This window comes from Monodon monoceros, unplaced genomic scaffold, assembly GCF_005190385.1.
Source record: "Monodon monoceros isolate NGI ecotype Baffin Bay Population unplaced genomic scaffold, NGI_Narwhal_1 Super_Scaffold_5, whole genome shotgun sequence".
Taxonomy (NCBI): domain Eukaryota; kingdom Metazoa; phylum Chordata; class Mammalia; order Artiodactyla; family Monodontidae; genus Monodon; species Monodon monoceros.
This window is the reverse complement of record NW_021703782.1, coordinates 29,826,696-29,846,049: the sequence shown is the minus strand read 5'-3', so window position 1 is coordinate 29,846,049 and position 19,354 is coordinate 29,826,696. Positions and strand designations below refer to the sequence as shown.

General features: G+C 40.4%; 1 protein-coding gene across 5 annotated transcripts in view; it reads right to left on the bottom strand.

The window, feature by feature from the left end:
- The window catches only part of TUT7 (terminal uridylyl transferase 7), a 67,272-nt gene that overhangs the window by 25,928 nt on the left and 21,990 nt on the right, over positions 1 to 19,354 (bottom strand). For all 5 annotated transcript variants that reach the window (XM_029203192.1, XM_029203195.1, XM_029203196.1 and 2 more), the window contains exons 11-17: positions 12,291 to 12,443; positions 9,229 to 9,409; positions 6,719 to 7,818; positions 6,156 to 6,306; positions 4,955 to 5,041; positions 4,244 to 4,344; positions 2,503 to 2,560 (exon numbers count right to left, since the gene is read on the bottom strand). In XM_029203192.1, coding sequence (XP_029059025.1) covers positions 2,503 to 2,560; positions 4,244 to 4,344; positions 4,955 to 5,041; positions 6,156 to 6,306; positions 6,719 to 7,818; positions 9,229 to 9,409; positions 12,291 to 12,443 — 1,831 coding nt within the window. The remainder of the gene's footprint in view (positions 1 to 2,502; positions 2,561 to 4,243; positions 4,345 to 4,954; positions 5,042 to 6,155; positions 6,307 to 6,718; positions 7,819 to 9,228; positions 9,410 to 12,290; positions 12,444 to 19,354) is intronic.

Genomic DNA, 19,354 nt, shown 5'->3' with positions numbered 1-19,354 from the left:
TAGGACATTTCCCTTTGGAATCTCTCATATTCTTTTCCTTTTAGGATCACCGGCATCTGGTTAAGGTCCTTCTGCCCTGTCACTTAGATTATATCTTCCCTAAGAGTATATCAGCTCCCTAAAAAAGTTTAAGTTTTGCTTTTATGGGGTTTCTCCCCTCTGAAGAAAGTTCAGTGGCTTCCAAATATCTACAGACTTTACCTTATCTCCTAATAGTTCCCACTTGAAATTCCTCTCAAAATGTACCAATCTTCTCACTGTCCTAAAAAATATATTACAGTGATTCTCGCACTCACATCCATGCATCTTAGAAATGACTTCTCTTCCTATCCTCTTCAAATCATGTTCATCATCACCTGAGATCAGAAAAAGCCCATCTCTTCCATGAACCTCCCCTACCCAACTCTTTCCCCAGAATCTCTCTCTCTTCAGAAGTTACTTAATACTTGCTGTAGTTTCTACAACTCATTTTAATAAATGAATACTACCACACATTGTTACATAGCCTGTGAGATTATCTTACCTTTGAGATCTGAAAGCTGTCAAAGACCTATACAGACTTATTTTTCTACCATCCCTAAGTGCCCAACACAGTGCTGAGCACATAACAGGTACCCAACAAAATACATGGGGAGACTGCTTTCTTAATCATAGTCCTGTAGCTATTATTCCATTTTTGTTCCATGCAATCTGCATTACATTGTAATCTGTATGTAAAAGTCATTTCTAGTCTAAAAATGACCTATTTTTAACATGGTTCATTCTTAGGAAATACACACAGGTATTTAGGGGAAAGGGATGTGATGTTTGCAGCTTAATCTCGTATGGTACAGAAAAAAATTGAGAGCAAGCAAGAGATAGAATGATCAATCAAATGTGGTAAAATGTTAACAACTGGTGGATCTGAATGAAGGATAGACAGAGTTCTTTATACAATTTTTGCTGCTTTCCTTTAACTTTGAAATTATTTCAAAATCAAAAGTCAAAACCTAGCTCAGTACTAAATAACTAATAGTCACGGAAGCTTAGCAATTTAGTTTCTTTGCATAATCTTCAAAAATAAAAATAAAAAAGCATATGATCTTTAGAGGTAAAATTCCCAAAATGCTTATTTCAATGACCAAAAAAATCATATCAAAACATATTAAAAAATACTGATGCGCTAGGTTTTCATTAGGAGTAAATCAAAATTAAGTTTTTTTCCCCCGTTACTTAAATAACACAGTATCCTCTTTAAACTCCTGGAAATAAAAAATGCAACAGGGACTTCCCTGGTGGCGCAGTGGTTAAGTATCTGCCTGCCAATGCAGGGTACACGGGTTCAAGCCCTGGTCTGGGAAGATCCCAAATGCCGCGGAGCAGCTAAGCCCATGCACCGCAGCTACTGAGCCCACGCGCCACAACTACTGAAGCCCACGCACCTACAGCCCGTGCTCTGCAACAAGAGAAGCCACCACAATGAGAAGCACGCGCACCGCAACAAAGAGTAGCGCCCGCGTGCAGCTACGAAGACCCAACGCAGCCAAATATAAATAAATTTATTTAAAAAAAGAATGCAACAAAAAGGGGCATTCCAGGTGCATATTTATGTGTATGTATGTATGTATGTGTGCATGCCTACGCTGTGAATTTAGGTCTACTCTTTTTTTTTTTTTTTTGCAGTACGCAGGCCTCTCACTGTTGTGGCCTCTCCCATTGCTGAGCACAGGCTCCGGACGCGCAGGCTCAGCGGCCATGGCTCACAGGCCCAGTCGCTCTGCGGCATGTGGGATCTTCCCAGACCGGGGCACGAACCCGTGTCCCCTGCATCGGCAGACAGACTCTCAACCACTGCGCCACCAGGGAAGCCCTAGGTCTACTCTTGACTAAGATATAAGAAAGCTTTTCATGGATGGTGCACGGATTTTAAGTTCCACAAAGGCAACGACAATATCTTGTTCACTTTCATTTTCAACTCTTAGCACAGAAGTTGGATGAACCACAGTTTAAAAGAAGACTCTCACTGTTAACAGCATCCATAGCTGCCTCTGACAAAGAGAGGCAGGAGAATATGCTAATGGCATTTCAGCTCTGTGCACAATTTACAGAATCTGTACATTTTACAGCTGTAAATACTTGTTCAGGGTCACACACAGCTAAACAGCTGTAAGTACAATCCATCACCCTAGTCCATGGTGCGTCCCACTATACTTCACATCACTGCGAGCAGCCCCTACACTTTGATTTACACAATGCTGATAAGGCAAAGCGATTCCCAAAATTTCTTGCGTGGTATATACTCTGTCTTGAAATAAAACTGACTGAGGCAAAAACATGCACACACATATTATAACCAATTCCTCAGTTTTTCATACTTAATCACAGAAGATTTTTTTAAAGACACCAATACCACAAATGTTATATGAGCCACTACACTGTTTCGTTGGCATTCATAAATTCTAAGTATGCAAAACACTAATAAAAAAGACAAAAATATTTTTTAGAAAAAGCTTACAGAGGTACCTGAATGTTTTTTGAGGACTCTTGCCAATTCTTCAATAGTTCTTACACAGTCCAACCCCTGCAAGAAAAATGGCACAAACAAACAAAAAAAAAGGCACAAACTACTGAATCAGAAATGGAAGACAGGTTCCTAACCTTGTTATAGTTTCCATTTCCTCCAGAAATAACAAAATTAACTTCAAATTATTCTACATACATTTTTCCCTTTTAGGTGAGCGTTAATCCTCATTCATAGGAATATCCTAAGGATGTGGAAACCCTCATTGGGTTGCTCTTGGAGGCACAAGAAAGGCTGAAATCAGCGTCTCCAGAAAAGTCTCTGAACCAGCGAGGATCTCCATTTTTCCCCGCTATGTAATTATGTCACTCAGAAGTACTCTCTATGTGACAGAATTAATAAGAGGGAGCTTCCGTGGCCCGTCTTATTCATTCTGGGTAGACCTTCATTATACTTTAATTAAGAGCTGATGAAATGCTGTGGAGAGTAATTAAGCTCAGATTATTTCTCCACAGAACTAGTAAAAAATATAATGCACAAAAAGAAAGTCATACAGGAAATATGAATAATATTTCAAATATTTAAAAACATTTGGGCTGAAACATTAAGTCCTTCTGATGGCTATATACTTCCCAGAATATATTTGGAATTTAATTTAAAAATGCCCTCAAGACTAGTTTATTAATCATGTAAAAATTCAATCTTGATGATGTATTGGGTTGGCCAAAAAGTTCGTTTGGGTTTTTCCACATTACAGGAAAACCCGAACGAACTTTTTGGCCACCCGATATAATCAGGTCATTCCATATATCGGACCCAATCTTGCTTAGCCACCTATTCACCATAGTCATGCTAGATAAATTTTGACTATTTCCCCAAGCCAGATACATCCTCAAAGGATAAAAACTTGAAACTCAAAAAAGGCATAAAAAGATCCTGAGCAACAGCAGCAATCACTCCTTTGGATATACAGCATTTGGACTGTTATAAATAAAAAATTCAGTACTTCTCAGACTTTACACCTTTTCAAAAGTATTTTACATTTTATAAATGCCTTCATATCCATGAGGGCTGGCAAACCTTTTCTGCTTTGTGGACCATATGGCCTGTTGCAAGGACTCAACCACGAAGTTACAGAGTGAAAGCAGATGTAGACAATACATAAATGAAGGGGTGTGGCTGTATGCCAATAAAAACTGATATTTACAACACAGGCAGCAAGCCATAGTTCGCTGACTCCTGACATACATGATCCAAGCTGAAGAGCACAACCATCTCCTGAGGCAAGAGGATCTCACTTCCATATTAGAGATTATCAACCAAAGACCACATGTTTAAGGACTGATGAACCAAGTCTGTCTTAAATTCAGTTTAGCACTCTCCTATCACTGCACCACATTGCCTGCCTACTAAAAAACTTCTCAGAAAACCTCACGTTGGTATATTTATGTACCTGAGTCAGCCTAGCGGCTACGCCACTGGGACACGGGAGAGGCTGGTTTAGCTTTCTAGAATTCCCAGATGTTGCTTTCAAATCTAGTTTGCACTACAAGTTGCAAGCAGAAGCCTTTCTACTCCTCACATTCACTTCTCAACTTCTAAGTTATCTGACCAGACAGATTGTGCCAAATGGCATACTCCGTATGATACACCCTGATAAATCTGGAAAATACCATGCTATTGTCAGTCAAGATTGTCAAATCACACTCCACAGCAAATGGAAGTTTTACGTGGTCACTGTACCTCAGCAGTTTCAAGTCCATTAATTGTCATACAGACGTCAAGGTCACTCTGTTTGAACCCAAATCCATTTTTGGAGGAGCCAAACAAGCTCAGTTTAGTTCCTGTTAGGGATATATGAAAATTCATACCTAATTACCTGAGTACATTTAATTTTCTGATAGAAACAAATCTCTCATGAATCAAAAATACCCAGTTGTTAACTGTCCTATAACAATCTCATTATAATTATGTTCTTTTATTAACTAGTCATTTATTATAAACTATTTTCTCTCAAAATTTACTATAAATAAATAAATACAAGTTATAGAAGACATGCAAGATTATCAAATGCCACTTTCTTCTTAAATGCAAGGACATTTCAAGGAAAATGTGGATCATCTCAGAACATTTAATAATGTAAGCTTACTACTTTCTAAATAAATTCACTTTTTACAGGTCTGAACTTTGACTCTAAACCTAATACTAAATGAAGTTCACTTGTGGTATCTGCTAAGCAAAATACTACACTGCGTCTGTCTTTTCTATTGGCAAACTAGGATTGGGAAGACCAAAAGCCACCCTAGGTATATCACAGAACAACTTAAGCCCTGTCCCCACCATCACTGTAAGACTGCTTTCTTAGTCTCAAAATTAATGTTGTTGTAACACATGTACTCATTCTGAAGGAAAGTCACACTATCGTTCTTTTCTTAAAGGTAAAAAATTATTTACCTGGAAACTCCTGTCTTATGAAACTTTCTAGGTTTTGCCGAATGTGTTCACGTGCCTGATCTTCTAAAATAGTTGGAGAAAAATCCTCTGTTTAAAATAAACAGATACATTCAGAAACAAAGATTGTTCACATTCTCTGAAAAACTATATTTTTTAATAAAACCTAACTGGCTTAAAAAAAAAATAAACAAAACTCTAAATTTTATGTGTCTTCTCAGTAGACCGCATTAAGCAATGTAAAATAAAGATGCCTTTTGAAAGAGTCTATCACCAAGAACTGCTCCTGAGATGTAAAGCAGTCTGAACAAGGGTTCTGCTCCTGGGTTTCACAGAGACCCAGAGCCCTATGAAGGCAGCCTTCAGGGAACTACACAAACTCCCGCACCGCCCCCCCCCCCCCCCCCCCCGCCCCCGCCAGGGTGAACGCAATAGTTTGTGAGCATGTGCGTACGTATGTATTTTTTCTAAAGAGAACCAATAGTTTCCTTTCATCACTTATACTCTCTGAAGAGGTTTAAAAAAGAAATCCCTGATTCAGAATAAGTGTCTTCTGGCACAGACAGACATCTCAAGGTACAGCAATGTGATGGATCACATTCTTTCACTCTAAGCAGCTGCCATGCCTCTCCATCGAATGTTTTTCCTTGTGGAGCTTTATACCTCAGTATACCAACACTTCCCCAAACTGGTGCTCCTTAAAGGGCTGTTATAAAGGTTATTAATTAGCATTAATTAAAAAGTACTCTACGCTCAACTTTTGGAAAAGAGTTACAGAAGACTAAAGAGTTAAATAAGTTCTTTACCATAGCATTTCTCAGAAGGCTTTATTATGCTAGTGTGCCCTAAAAACCTCTACGGGAGGGGGCAGGATATAGAGTTATTCCCTACTTGACCTATGGAATACTCCTTGTGACGAAATATGATTAATGGCAGGCACCTAGAAAAACATTTCAAGGAATACCAGTTAGGAAATGATAGTACTCCAGTCTTAAGACTTAAAAATTCTCCCTCCGTGTCTTTCTTTAACAATTTTTTATTGCATGTCCCAAATGCAACAGGATACACAGAGCACTGTGGATACAATGGAGAATGGAACAGACTTAGCCCCTATAATGAAGCTAACAGGTTAGTGATTCAGATAACTCTTGAGAAAATGCCAATTTAATATTTTGACAAATCAAAAGAAATGTTAATAACTTACTATAACACTGAATGCAAACTTGATCTAAGATATTTGAAAATTTGGGTGTTAATGGTGGCAAAGGTTCCAGCTGGATTCTTTTGAAGTCTTCGGGACAGTCCTTCTTCAGATGACCCTCTCGTTTGCATAAACTGCATACTACTGTAGGAGACTGCAGGAAGATGGCAAAGCAAATAATAAAAGATTTAAGATAAAACTTTATTTACCAAACAAAGGGGTCTTGAATCTTTTTTCCAAAGTACACATTCTACTTCTCACATTCCAAAGGAATGAAAATATAATGGTGTGGCCACTCCAAAGTATCTGAGATGGGGACACCCTTTTGGTACACGCAGGAGAAAAAGGCAGTTATTTTTACTACCAACAGCATTACTTTTCTCCTCTGCAAATTCCTAAGAGATTAAGGAGGGAAGTGGACCTAGTGGTTGCACTGGAGTGAAAGAGCAACTTGTTAACCACTACCAAGAGGGGAGAGCCCTGTCTTAGTACACAAAAATCGAAAGTACATGCATTAAAACTCTTTCAAGTCTCCTAGTGCCACGTCTAGGAGTGGCACTGATTACCTTGCCTTTGGTGAAGATGAGTTTACTAAATTCATAGAAGAAATCAGACTGATCCGCAGTTGAATTTTCCTCGCATACGTTTTCTTCTTTAAGACTGATTTTATTAAGTTCCATTAGTAGATTTCCATCCACCTGGTGTTTTCCACATTCTTTCAAGTCTTCATACTTAGCAGATCCACCTAATTCCTCATCCTCTTCAGACAGGGCATCCTCATCCCCTGATCCAGTGTAGGTGTTGTCTAACTCATCTTCATTAGCAACATCATCCTCATCTTCCCTTCGGGAAATGGAGAGCCTGGGTTCTTCCTCCTCCTCCTCTTCCTCCTCCTCTTCTTCATCAGAGTGAGTGATTCCTGATGTCTGGCCCTGTCTTGAAGGGGTAAAATGGCTTAGAGCATCTCCAAGTTCATCTGTACCTTCAATGCTTTCTTCATCAACATCAGCCTTGTCATCTAAAGTCGCAAATTCGTCACACTCTTTAGCTGTAGGAGTTTCGAAGCCTTTTAAATGCAAAGTGCCATGAGTCTCGTCATTTCCTGGGCTGCCACAGATGACAAGCTCTCCACGTTTGCTACTACTTAAAGCTTGATCATCAGCAGTCAAAGGATGCTTGCCCTCCGTTCCACATTTTTCTTTCTCATCTTTACTTCCTGTTTCTTGATGATGTACTTTAACATCCTCAGAGTCATCGCAAGTGACCTCTGCCTTGATATAGTCTGAGTTTTCCAGGTGGACACTGATGTGTGTGTTTCCCATTTCCTCTGTTGATGGGCTTTCAAAGCTTTCAGCTGTCTCTTTAAGAGTAAGTGATGGTACCTTGCAGGTGCTCGCAGTTAAACTGGCAGCACCAGGACCTTGAGCCAAAACTGAGGTTTTGAGTTTATCATCTTTCACTTGTACATCTGGATCACGTTTTGCTACTTCTTTAGAATGTTTGGAAGTACAGGTATCAGTACTCAGAGGCCTTGGAAGGCTGGATTTTGTAATTTTGTGTGGAAGAGCAAAATATTTATACGTTGTCCTTAAACAATGAAGTATATATTCAAACACAGGTTGATTATTTAGGGTCCTTGCCACATTTCTTTTAACAGAGTAGGGATCTGTAATGAAAAAAAAAAAATCTGCTACTTCATACACTTCTATTTCATGTTTTAAAAATTAGCCTGCTATAGATAAAGACAACAAGTAAGCAACAGTAAAATTTATCATGTATCATATGCTTTTTAAAAAACTGGGGATGGGGAGTAAGAAGATACAGTTTAAAAACGAAAAGAAATGCTTTCTTAAACATCTGCTCTCTGAAGAGAACCCATTCTGTTCAGAACCAGTACCCCTTCCCTATTCTGTTCTGTGACTGCGGAGGTTAAAAAAAAAAAAAAAAAGATGTCATCAGTGGGGCTCTTGTGCCCTCGGGAAGCGAGGTCTTCCCGCCAGGCTCTGCTGAGTGCTCAGCCTCCCCACTCAGCAAGGCCCTGTGGTTTGTAGAGCTTACCTCCACTCTTCTGCCCTGGGAAGCCCCATCACTGAACTGGCTGGACTGAATTCAGGGGCGAGAGGGAGGCACCAGGAGGAGACACCACTTCTCTCAATCTTTTCTCCTCCCCTAGAACTCCAGCAGGTTAGGCAATTGGCCAGAAGAGCTGAGCCAGAGAAACTGCAGGGGAGGGTTTAAAAATGTGAGATCCCCATGACTGCACACAGAATTTATGCAAAATGCAAAAAACCCTCTTATGCAATATAAGGCTTGAAAAAAATCAAGCAAAAATAAGAAAATTCCATTTAGGAGGTTCTTTAAATTATCTGAAGGAGGAGAATTAAGATTTCTAGTGGGGTTTCCACCTCCTGACTTTGTAAAGCTGAGATCTCATACATTTAATGAAATCTACAGGGCACATCAGTATGTCTTTTATACAGTGGTTTCAGTTAATGAACCTTAACTCATTTAAGAGTTTAAGTGTTTTTTTTTAAGAGAAAAGGTGTTTTCATGAATAAGTTCTAAATGTTATTGCAAATATTCCAAAAATAACTATACTTTTTCTCTATGGAGAGGAATCCGATGAAGAATGTTATTTTTCATGAGAAAAGGTACTTTCCTCAACCTTTGTAAACATCAACAACAATCCATGAAAGGAGTGAATCTAAAAATCCAGAAATGAGAACAGCAAAGAGGAAAGTGGGATTTACACATCACTTCGAAAAGACTTTTTAAGCATTTCAAGTTGTTAAAGCAATTTACAAAGAAAGTAAGGACACAGCCAGCCATTCTTTTAGTTGCTTAAGTGATTAAGATGTTTTATTGCAGCACTTAAAAAACCCAGGATGAACAATTTGTTCCCTTGGAATGACTCACTGTAACACATGCAAGATTCTGGCTATCTATTTCACTTTTGGGGTCAGGCCTACCTTATATGTAGGAGCTGAAAAAAGACTGAAATAAAAAGCATGCTGTTAGACTGACACCTTAAAAAAAAGGTGGGGTGGGGAAATTAAAGATAAACATTTTGAGGTACCTTCAATGGCAATGCGCTTTTTGGGCCAATCCTTTGATTCACGAGATACCGATTCTTTGACACGGATACTTATCACTAAATCAGCCAAATTAAATTCTAAAGCATAGAATCGAAGCAATTCCACCCAGAGCTGCCCAACCGGTACTGAAGGCTGGTGTTTTAAATCAAATATTAATGATACCTATTAACAGCAAAGAGAAAATATACAGGTTATTTCAGATGTCAGTACAATCTGAAAAATAAGAGATCATTCAAGCATCAAATTAAAAAAATCTGAAAAACCTTAGCAAAGATATGAATTGGACAGCCTATCTAGATAACCACATTCTAGGTTCTATTTTGATTGTGGGAAAACAGCATTCCTTCACTGAATTCCCAGGATTAAAGTATGTTAAAATCTAGTCATTATCATAGGAATAGACAGGCAGTTTTATGTAACCAGGCAGCACTCCTTACTTTGAAGTCTTAAGGGCAGGTGGAGAGAACTGTGCCCTGATTGCTACTACTCTCAGCACTGAGCTCTCCCTGTTCCTGCCTCTGGAGGGTGCCTTTACACAGTTACACACAGAAATGGGCTGCAGCTAGAGGCACAGAGCAAAAGGAAAAACACTCCTCTCACTTGCTCTGAGAAGCTACATTAAGTTCATTGAATCTGCCAGTAGCAACTGATTTTAAAGTCAAATAAATAACTCTTGATATCAGAAACTAATACTAAGTTTTCCACTCACAGACTCATGACAAGTTGGGACATACTGTGATGGAATATAGTGGAAAGTACAAAGGACTTAGAAAAGAAAAAAATGGGTCCAAATACAATTTTACCACTTCACAGATCTTAACTGCTCTGTGACTTAGCTGCTTCTTTCTTGGATTGGCAGTATAGCACAGAGGCTAAGAGAACTGGCTTTGGAGTGGGACATGCTTAGCTTTCAAATCCAGCTCTGCCATTTACTGGCTGTGTCTGATCCTGGTGAAGGTATATAAGCTGTCTAAGCCTCAGTTTCCTCATCTGAACAATGGGGATCACAGTACCCACCTCATAGGGTTGTTGGGAGGACTGAGTGAGAGAGTGTCTGTTAAGAGCTTAGCACAGTGCCTGGCACACATGTTCAAAAAATGGTCGCTACCATTATCTGCAGAGTAGGGATGATACCACCTATAACACAGGATAGTTATGAGGATTAAATCAGAAAACAAGGGAAAGCATCTGGCAGACTGGTTGCTCTCTGTATTTTTTCATTTAGGTATAGTCTTTTTAAATACAAGAAATCCATATACCATTGAAACAATGTCACAACTGTAAGATGCTCTTAAGAGGTAATCTAGTTCAACTCCCATATGCTACAAGAGAAGGAACTGAAGTCCAAAGAGTGACTTGTCAAAGGTCTCAACAATGCTCGTCAGGAGCAAAATGAGGACAATGTCTCCTGATCCCAGTCCAGTGTTCTTTCACCACACCATGCAATTTCGACACTGTCGAGGTCTCAATTTCAGAAGTGGCAGCATGATTTATCTCTCCAATTAGCATTCAAATGAAAAGATAAAGTATTTAATTGGACTTTCAGCAATAGCTTTTCCTTCTAGGGTATACAAATTTGTTTCCAATCACACTTTATTATATCAAGCTTCAAAACAAGTAGTATGGTATTTTATTAATGCCACATACTTATTCACTAAATCTTAACCACAAAGGTTCTGTGAAATAAGATAAAGTTATTAGGTGGGCTTACAAAGCAAAACTGATTAAAAATGGAAGTTGTCTAGGTCCCACACACTATAGTCGAGGACACAAAGAAAACCCCAGAAATGGAAAGCTTCATTAGATCTCACCTCTTTATCCATATATTCAGCATTACTAAGGATTTTTAAGCATCTCACTGAAATGACTTGATAATATCATAACATGGAACTTAAGAGACCTTTGACATATCTAGACTAGTGGTACTTACACTTTTTGTTGTTGTTGTTGTTTCTGCTTTTTTAACGTAGAGAACACTTTCTTTCTCAAATAAAATAAGACTAGCAACTAGCATTTACTAAGTGCTTACCACATGCTCGGCACTGAGTGAAGCATTCTATAAATCAGTGACTATGAGAGGGTACCAATATCATCCCCATTCACAGGTGAGGAAACTGGGGCACAGAAAGATTAAGTCACCTGCCCAAAGACACACAGCTAGGAAGTAGGAGAGCTGCATTTGTGTTTGTAAATTCAAATATTCTGGCTCCACAGCCTGTGCTTTTAGCCACTCCTGGAACCCCAAATAGAAAACTGATACCAGCAGCGTGCTCTGGCGGCAGCAGGGGTAGAGTGCCACCCCCACCCTCTTCCCCTCAACTCTCAAGGATTCCAGAAAACACACCTGGAGAACGTATGATTCACCATTATCTCATTTTAGGCATGAGTAAATAAGGACTAAAAGAGTGACATGACCTGTTTGCGAAGAGCTAGGATAAGAATCCAGGTCTCAGAAGTATTTTGTGGGTATTACTGTCATTTTACCCCAAAGGGTTATGGGGAAGCTCATGGAGTCAAGGACCATTTACCAATTTGGGTCAGAATCCTATTGTTATTACTAGTATAATTACATTGTTCAGATTTTTGTTTGAAATTCTAATGGCAATTCTTTCCTTTTGCATAAATTCTCCTGCCCACCCCTAATAGTATGGATACGGACAAGTACGCTAGACCAGAGACTTATTCACTGTTATTTTAGTAATTTGAGGTTAGTTAACTTTTCATATATTTAAACCTCATAATACTATCTAAGACCTAAGCTCTTAGAGGACAGATGGGAATTTATCTCTGAATTCTCAGCCTCTTTCATAGCACCTTGCACACAGAAGAAACCACATAAGTAACTGTGGATTCAATGATTTGAATTTTACCTTTTCTCATTACTTGTCTATTCAAAGGACTGAATAGACTAGGAAACTAAACAGCCACGAAATAGTTAAGATAGTTGAGGAAAGAAGAGAGGAAGAACTGAGTAACCCATAAACTCCACAATTAACAACAAATTAAAAATAGACAGTAAAACTAGAAACAAGGGAGAACAGACCTGTCCCCTTTTAACGGGCATTTTTTTTGGTGCCTCTTCTTTTGCTGAGTCTGCGTCCCCTGCAGCATTATCAGTGTACTCCCAGGCCACAGAGTCTTTCTGAATTTCTTTAAGGTTGAAATTCCCTAGTTTTTTTAATGAGAATCCTTCAATCTGGGAAAAATTAGACACATACTATTATAAGGCAGAAACGATTTTATATCAATCAGAGCATATTAATCCTGGAAGAAATGAAAAGTAACATACTTTAGTTCACTGAAAATATAAAAGGTATTTTTTATAAAAGGAGTATCTTTGAGACATCTGTAAATTTAAAGGAAAAATCAAGGTTTTGATTTGCAAAAGAATTGGTGATTTTTGGAAATAATTCTTTAGTAAATAGTCTAAGAGAAGGCAACATGGCCTAGGCCTAAGGTCATGGTTCTGGAATAAAACCACCTGGGCCCAAATCTCACTCCCTCATGTACTAGCTGTGAGACCTTCAGTAAGGTCCCCATTTTCTTTAGGTTTCAGGCTCCTGTAAAAAGGGGTAACACCAGAATCTCCTTCATGGGATAGTTATGGAATAAAATACTGGACACAAAGCATTCAGATACAGGGTATGGCATATAGTAAGTGTTTAAAAAATATAAAGTGTTTCTTTTGACATTGTTAAGATGCTAAAGAAAAGTCTAGGCTCAAAAGGTCTAAGAAATGTGGAACAAATGTGAACAGGTTTCTTTACTGTAGGTACAAAGGGATGTATCACAGCCTTTTAGACAGGTTAATGTACACAGTGAATTGTGGGGTGGGGTGTGTCTGTGGTAGCCCCAGTTCCCCCATGTATTTCCACATCAAATGGACTACTTCTTTGGTTTAGCAGACAGAGCAATCCTAAAACAGAAGACATCATGTCACTCCCCTGCTCATGACAGTTTCCTTCTTACTCAGGATGAAATTCAGTCTTTTCTAGGGCCTAGGTAATCTGGTCCTTTGCTACTTCTCTGACCCATTTTCTTGATCTGTCCTCCTGGCTTGGAGCTGACATCTGCTATTCCCTCTGCTTGGAAGGCTCTTCTCCCTAAATCAGCTAACCCATGCAGTGAGGAACACATTCAGGCTCTGCTCAAATATCTTTGACTCTAAATAACTCCTCCTCTTTCACTCTGTCCTTCCTACCCTGGTTTATTTTTCCTCAGAGAATGACCACCACTTGATATGTACTTATTTACCTTTCTCACCTTATGTAAGGTGTTTCTCTGGCTGCTTTTGAGTTTTGCTCTTTAGTTTTGGTTTACAGCAGCCTGACTATGATGTGCTAAGCATGCTTCTCTTTGAATTTATCTTACTTGAGGTTTACTTGGCTTATTGAGACTGTAAGTTTGTCTTTTTATCAATTTGTGAAATTTATTTTTTTCTATCCCCTTCTCTTGCTCCTCTCCTTCTGGGGCTCAAACTACCCATAGGTTAGATTTTTCTGAAATTGTTCCACAAGTCCCTGAGGTTTATTTATTTATTTTTAAACTTTTTTTCTTTTTATTCTTTAGATTAGTTTCTACTTATCTATCTTCATATCTATTGACTCTTTCCTATGTCACCTCCACTCTGCTATGATGCCCATCCAGTAAATTTTTTTAATTTAAAATAATGTATCTTTCACTTCTAAAATTTCCATTTGCTTCTCTTTACACTTCCTAATTCTCTGGCTGATATTCTCTATCTCTTCAAATTACTGCAAGTGTATTTCCTTTGTCTCATGGAGCAGTTATAATAACTGCTTTTAAAGTCTTTGGTATCTTATCTTGGGCTTGGCATCTGTTGATTTCTTTTCCCTTGAGAGTGTGTCCCATTTTCTTGGCTCTTTGTATTGCTGAGTATTTTTGGATTGCGTTCTGGATATTGTGATACTATAATGTATTGTGAAAATTCTGGATTCTTTATGTTACTCCAATACGTGTAGTTACTTTTGTTTTATAGGTAATTAACTGCTTAGACAAAATGCAGATTGTCACCTCTCTGGTAGACAGCAGCTCCGACCTCAGCTCAGTTTAGTAAGCCTTGGCTCTTAACTGTTTTCAGTCTGCTTCACATGTATGGTTTATAAGTCTGTCATTTATTTTAAAAATTCTCAGTCATTATTACTTCAACTGTTTCTTCTGTTTCTCTTTCTTCTTTTCCGGGTATTCCCATTATACATACATTACAACCCTTAGTAATTGTCCTACAGTTCTTAGCTATTCTGTTCCATTTATTTTTCATTTTTTTGTTCCTTTTTGCTTTTCAGTTTGAGAAGTTTCCATTGAATAAAGCTCACTGATTTTTTCCACAGCTTTGTCCAGTTTCCTGATGAACCCATCAAAGGCATTCTTCATTTTTGTTAGTTTTGATTTTTAGTATTTCCGTTTGATTCTTTCCTCGAGTTTTCATCTCTCAGCTTATATTACCTATCTGTTTTTGCATGTTGACCATTTTTTTCCTTTAGAGCCCTTAGCATATTCTTGTTTTTTAAACTCCTGGTCTGATAATTCCAATGTTTGCTCTGTTTCTTCATACTATGTTATTTGCCTTTTAGTATACCTTGTTATTTTTTTGTGGAAAGCTGGGTAAAGTATAGGCCTGGGGTGTGAGGTTTTCTTTTACCTGGCTAGGAGTCAGGCTATGTACTGTTTGTTGTAGCTGTACATGTCAAGGGGCTATAACTTATGCTGGTATATTTGTTTTTGTCTCCTGTATTGCTTTTGGGTTTCCCAAGAGATTTCTTCTTATATGAGGTCTGTCTGTTGTAATCCCATTATTACACCAGAGGCCTAATGATGCTGTAGTAAGGTGTGAGGGAAGGGGAAGCATTCTATAGTCCTATGTTCTGATCTCAGTCTTTTAGTGAGACTGTGGTCCTGGGCTGTGACCTTCACAAAGTGCTTCTCAGTCCTGCCCACCTGAGGTGAGACAGGAAACTACAGAGGGTTGGAGTTGGTATTTTTCCTTTACCCAGGTCAGTTAGGCCCTGATAAAACTCAAGGTGGTCAGGCTCTGGTAAAACAGTTTCCCTTGAGGGCAGGTTTTTGTTTCTAACAGCAGAATGCTCCAGGCAATTTCAAAATGGCTAGCTTTTCCCTCAAAGGGGATTTTTCTTAGATCTTTACCCTGAGAACCTGGTGGGCATTTTTGCAGATAAAACTAAGACTGGTCCCCTTATTGTTTTTCACTTTCAAGCTTATCCAAACTGAGCCTCCAGAATCAGAGTCCATGTTTTCCTTCCCTGGTGGCCGTTCCATGGGCAGGATTCTGGGCTTATGCTCTGACAACTTATATATTTGCCTGTCTCTCCAATTTTGGGGGCAGTGGTTTTCCTCATGACCTCAATTCTCTAATGGCTCTAAAAAGAGTTGTTGATTTTCAGCATGTTCAGTTTTTTTCTTTTTGTGAGGATAGAGTATTGACTTCCAATCTCCTTATATGGCACACTGGACTGGTTCAGAAGTCAGTCAGTGATGTACTGAGTTCCCACACAGAATTAAAGGTTCCACTTCTCTATATCTTCCCTTTCTGGTTTTTCTTCCCCTTATTATCTGGTGGCCTTAGTTCCTCTGGCCAGAAAGAGTACTGGTTTTTCTACCAGGGTTGCCTTCAGGGGTAAAGCCACTGAAAAACAGAAACTCACTCTGCGTTGGTCACTTGCTACAGGTTTTGACTTCTCTCCAAAGTCTGTTTGCATTTGTTCAGTCTCCAGAGCCTTCACGTTGTTGTTTTATGTATTTTGTTGAGAATTTATAGCTGTTATTTCCAGAAGGATCACTAGTTTTAGGAGTTCACACCTACATACCGTAAGTGGAACTTGCCTTTCTATTGAAGGGGGAAAGGACTACATCTGTTCTCCTACCTGTAGAGTTCCAGGAACTCTACATTCCTGATCTCATTTCACAAATTTGCAGATGAGTCTTTCACCAAGGCTCAGAGATTAAATAACTTGTTCAAGGTCACAAGGATTTAAGTGGCAAATCCTGGGTGAATCTCAGGGCTGCCAAACTTTAACACTACTCTTCTTTCTACTATATTATCTGGCATACTTAAAGTGTAAATAACTATTTCCTAAGGGTTACATTTACATAATCTAAAATAAGGAAGATTCCAAATAATATCCACTAGGAGACTAGTAAAATATTGTTGCAGGGGATAAAAGATGCTAAGAACACAGGGTTAAGCCTATTCATCATTCACAACTCACATATCAATATCTAATGATAATAAATGGGAATTTTAATTGGGAGTAAAAGGTCAGAGAGATAATCTCCAACATGGAAGAAATCTGAGTAGGTTGGGAGAGAATGGCTGAAAGATTTTCGAAAACACAGATCTGAGCACAGAGATACAATACTCTAAACTTCTTGACAGAGAATTTAGTCTTATTCATTTGTGTATTACCTTCAGGGCCTAGTACAATGACTAACATGCAGAGTGCTTTAAAAATTTTGAAGGAGTTAACAGTTTAGATGCTTTCATGCACGTAATTTTGAGGTTCTCAATAGATTTTCTGCAGAAAGAGTGATATAAAATATCTGGCATGAACAAGGCACTGAATTTCTTTTCTCTCACTTGCTTCACATTTTTGACTAGAAGACCCTAGCAGAAGCCAGCACACTGATACTTGACTAGTTTAAAATGCTCAAAGCTACAGATCACTTTGGTTCAGGCAGCAGAGTTTGCCGTATTTGACACACCACATACTTGTTTGGCCACCACATACTTGTTTTTGTTATTAAATCTTGAATAGGCGGGAGGGGAAGATGGCGGAAGAGTAAGACGTGGAGATCACCTGCCTCCGCACAGATACACCAGAAATACATCTACACGTGGAACAACTCCTACAGAACACCTACTGAACACTGGCAGAAGACCTCAGACCTCCCAAAAGGCAAGAAACCCCCCACGTAACTGGGTAGGGCAAAAGAAAAAAGAAAAAACAGAGACAAAAGGATAGGGACGGGACCTGCACCAGTGGGAGGGAGCTGTGAGGGAGGAAAGGTTTCCACACACTAGGAAGCCCCTTCGCGGGCGGAGACTGCGGGTGGTGGAGGGGGAAGCTTCGGAGCCGCGGAGGAGAGCACAGCAACAGGAGTGCAGAGGGCAAAGCGGAGAGATTCCCGCACAGAGGATCAGGTCCGACCGGCACTCACCAGCCCAAGAGGCTTGTCTGCTCACCCTCCGGGGCAGGCGGGGCTGCGGGCGGAGGCTCGGGCTTCGGTCAGAGCGCAGGGAGAGGACTGGGGTGGGCTGCGGGAACACAGCCTGAAGGGGTTAGTGCACCACGGCTTGCGGGAGGGAGTCCGGGAAAAAGTCTGGAGCTGCGAAGAGGCAAGAGGCTTTTTCTTCCCTCTTTGTTTCCTGGTGCGCGAGGAGATGGGATTAAGAGCGCTGCTTAAAGGAGCTCCAGAGACGGGCACGAGCCGCGGCTAAAGGCGCGAACCCCAGAGATGGGAGCGAGCCGCGGCTAAAAGCGCAGACCCCAGAGACGGGCGTGAGCCGTGACTAAAAGCGCGGACCCGAGACGGGCGCGAGCCACGGCTAAAAGCGCGGACCCCAGAGACTGGTGGGAGACGCTAAGGCTGCTGCTGCCGCCACCAAGGGGCCTGTGTGCGAGCACAGGTCACTATCCACACCGCCCTTCCGGGGAGCCTATGCAGCCCGCCACTGCCAGGTTCCCTGGATCCAGGGACAACTTCCCTGGGAGAACGCACGGCGTACCTCAGGCTGGTGCAACGTCATGCTGGCCTCTGCCGCCGCAGGCTCGCCTCGCACTCCGCGCCCCTCCCTCCCCCCGGACCCAGTGAGCCAGAGCCCCCAAATCAGCGGCTCCTTTAACCCCGTCCTGTCTGAGCAAAGACCAGACGCCCTCCGGCGACCTACACACAGAGGCGGGGCCAAATCCAAAGCTGAGCCCCTGGGAGCTGTGAGAACAAAGAAGAGAAAGGGAAATCTCTCCCAACAGCCTCAGAAGCAGCGGATTAAAGCTCCACAATCAACTTGATGTACCCTGCATCTGTGGAATGCATGAATAGACAACGAATCATCCCAAATTGAGGAGGTGGACATGGAGAGCAAGATTTATGATTTTTTCCCCTTTTCCTCTTTGTGAGTGTGTATGTGTATGCTTCTGTGTGAGATTTTGTCTGTATAGCTTTGCTTCCACCATTTGTCCTAGGGTTCTATCTGTCCGTTTATTTTTGTTGTTGCTTTAAAAATTTTTTTTCTTAATAATAAGTTTTTAATTTAATAACTTTATTATATTTTACTTTATCTTCTTTCTTTTTTCCTTCCTTCCCTCCTTCCTTCCTCCCACCGTCCCTCCCTCCCTCCCTCCTTTCTTTCCTTCTTTCCTTTTCTTCTTTCCTTCCTCCTTCCTTCTCTCCTTTCTTTCTTTCTCTCTTTCTTTCTTCCTACTTCTACTAATTCTTTCTCTCTACTTTTTCTCCCTTTTATTCTGAGCTGTGTGGATGAAAGGCTCTTGGTGCTGCAGCCAGGAGTCAGTGCTGTGCCTCTGAGGAGGGAGAGCCAACTTCAGGACACTGGTCAACAAGAGACCTCCCAGCTCCACATAATATCAAACGGCAAAAATCTCCCAGAGATCTCCATCTCAACACCAGCACCCAGCTTCACTCAACGACCAGCAAGCTACAGTGCTGGACACCCTATGCCAAACAACTAGCAAAACAGGAACACAACCCCACCCATTAGCACAGAGGCTGCCTAAATTCATAATAAGTCCACAGACACCCCAAAACACACCACCAGACGTGGACTTGCCCACCAGAGAGACAAGATCCAGCCTCATCCACCAGAACACAGGCACTAGTCCCCTCTACCAGGAAGCCTACACTACACAACCCACTGAACCAACCTTAGCCACTGGGGATAGACATCAAAAACAACGGGAACTACTAACCTGCAGCCTGCAAAAAGGAGACCCCAAACACAGTAAGATAAGCAAAATGAGAAGACAGAAAAACACACAGCAGATGAAGGAGCAAGATAAAAACGCACCAGACCTAACAAATGAAGAAGAAATAGGCAGTCTACCTGAAAAAGAA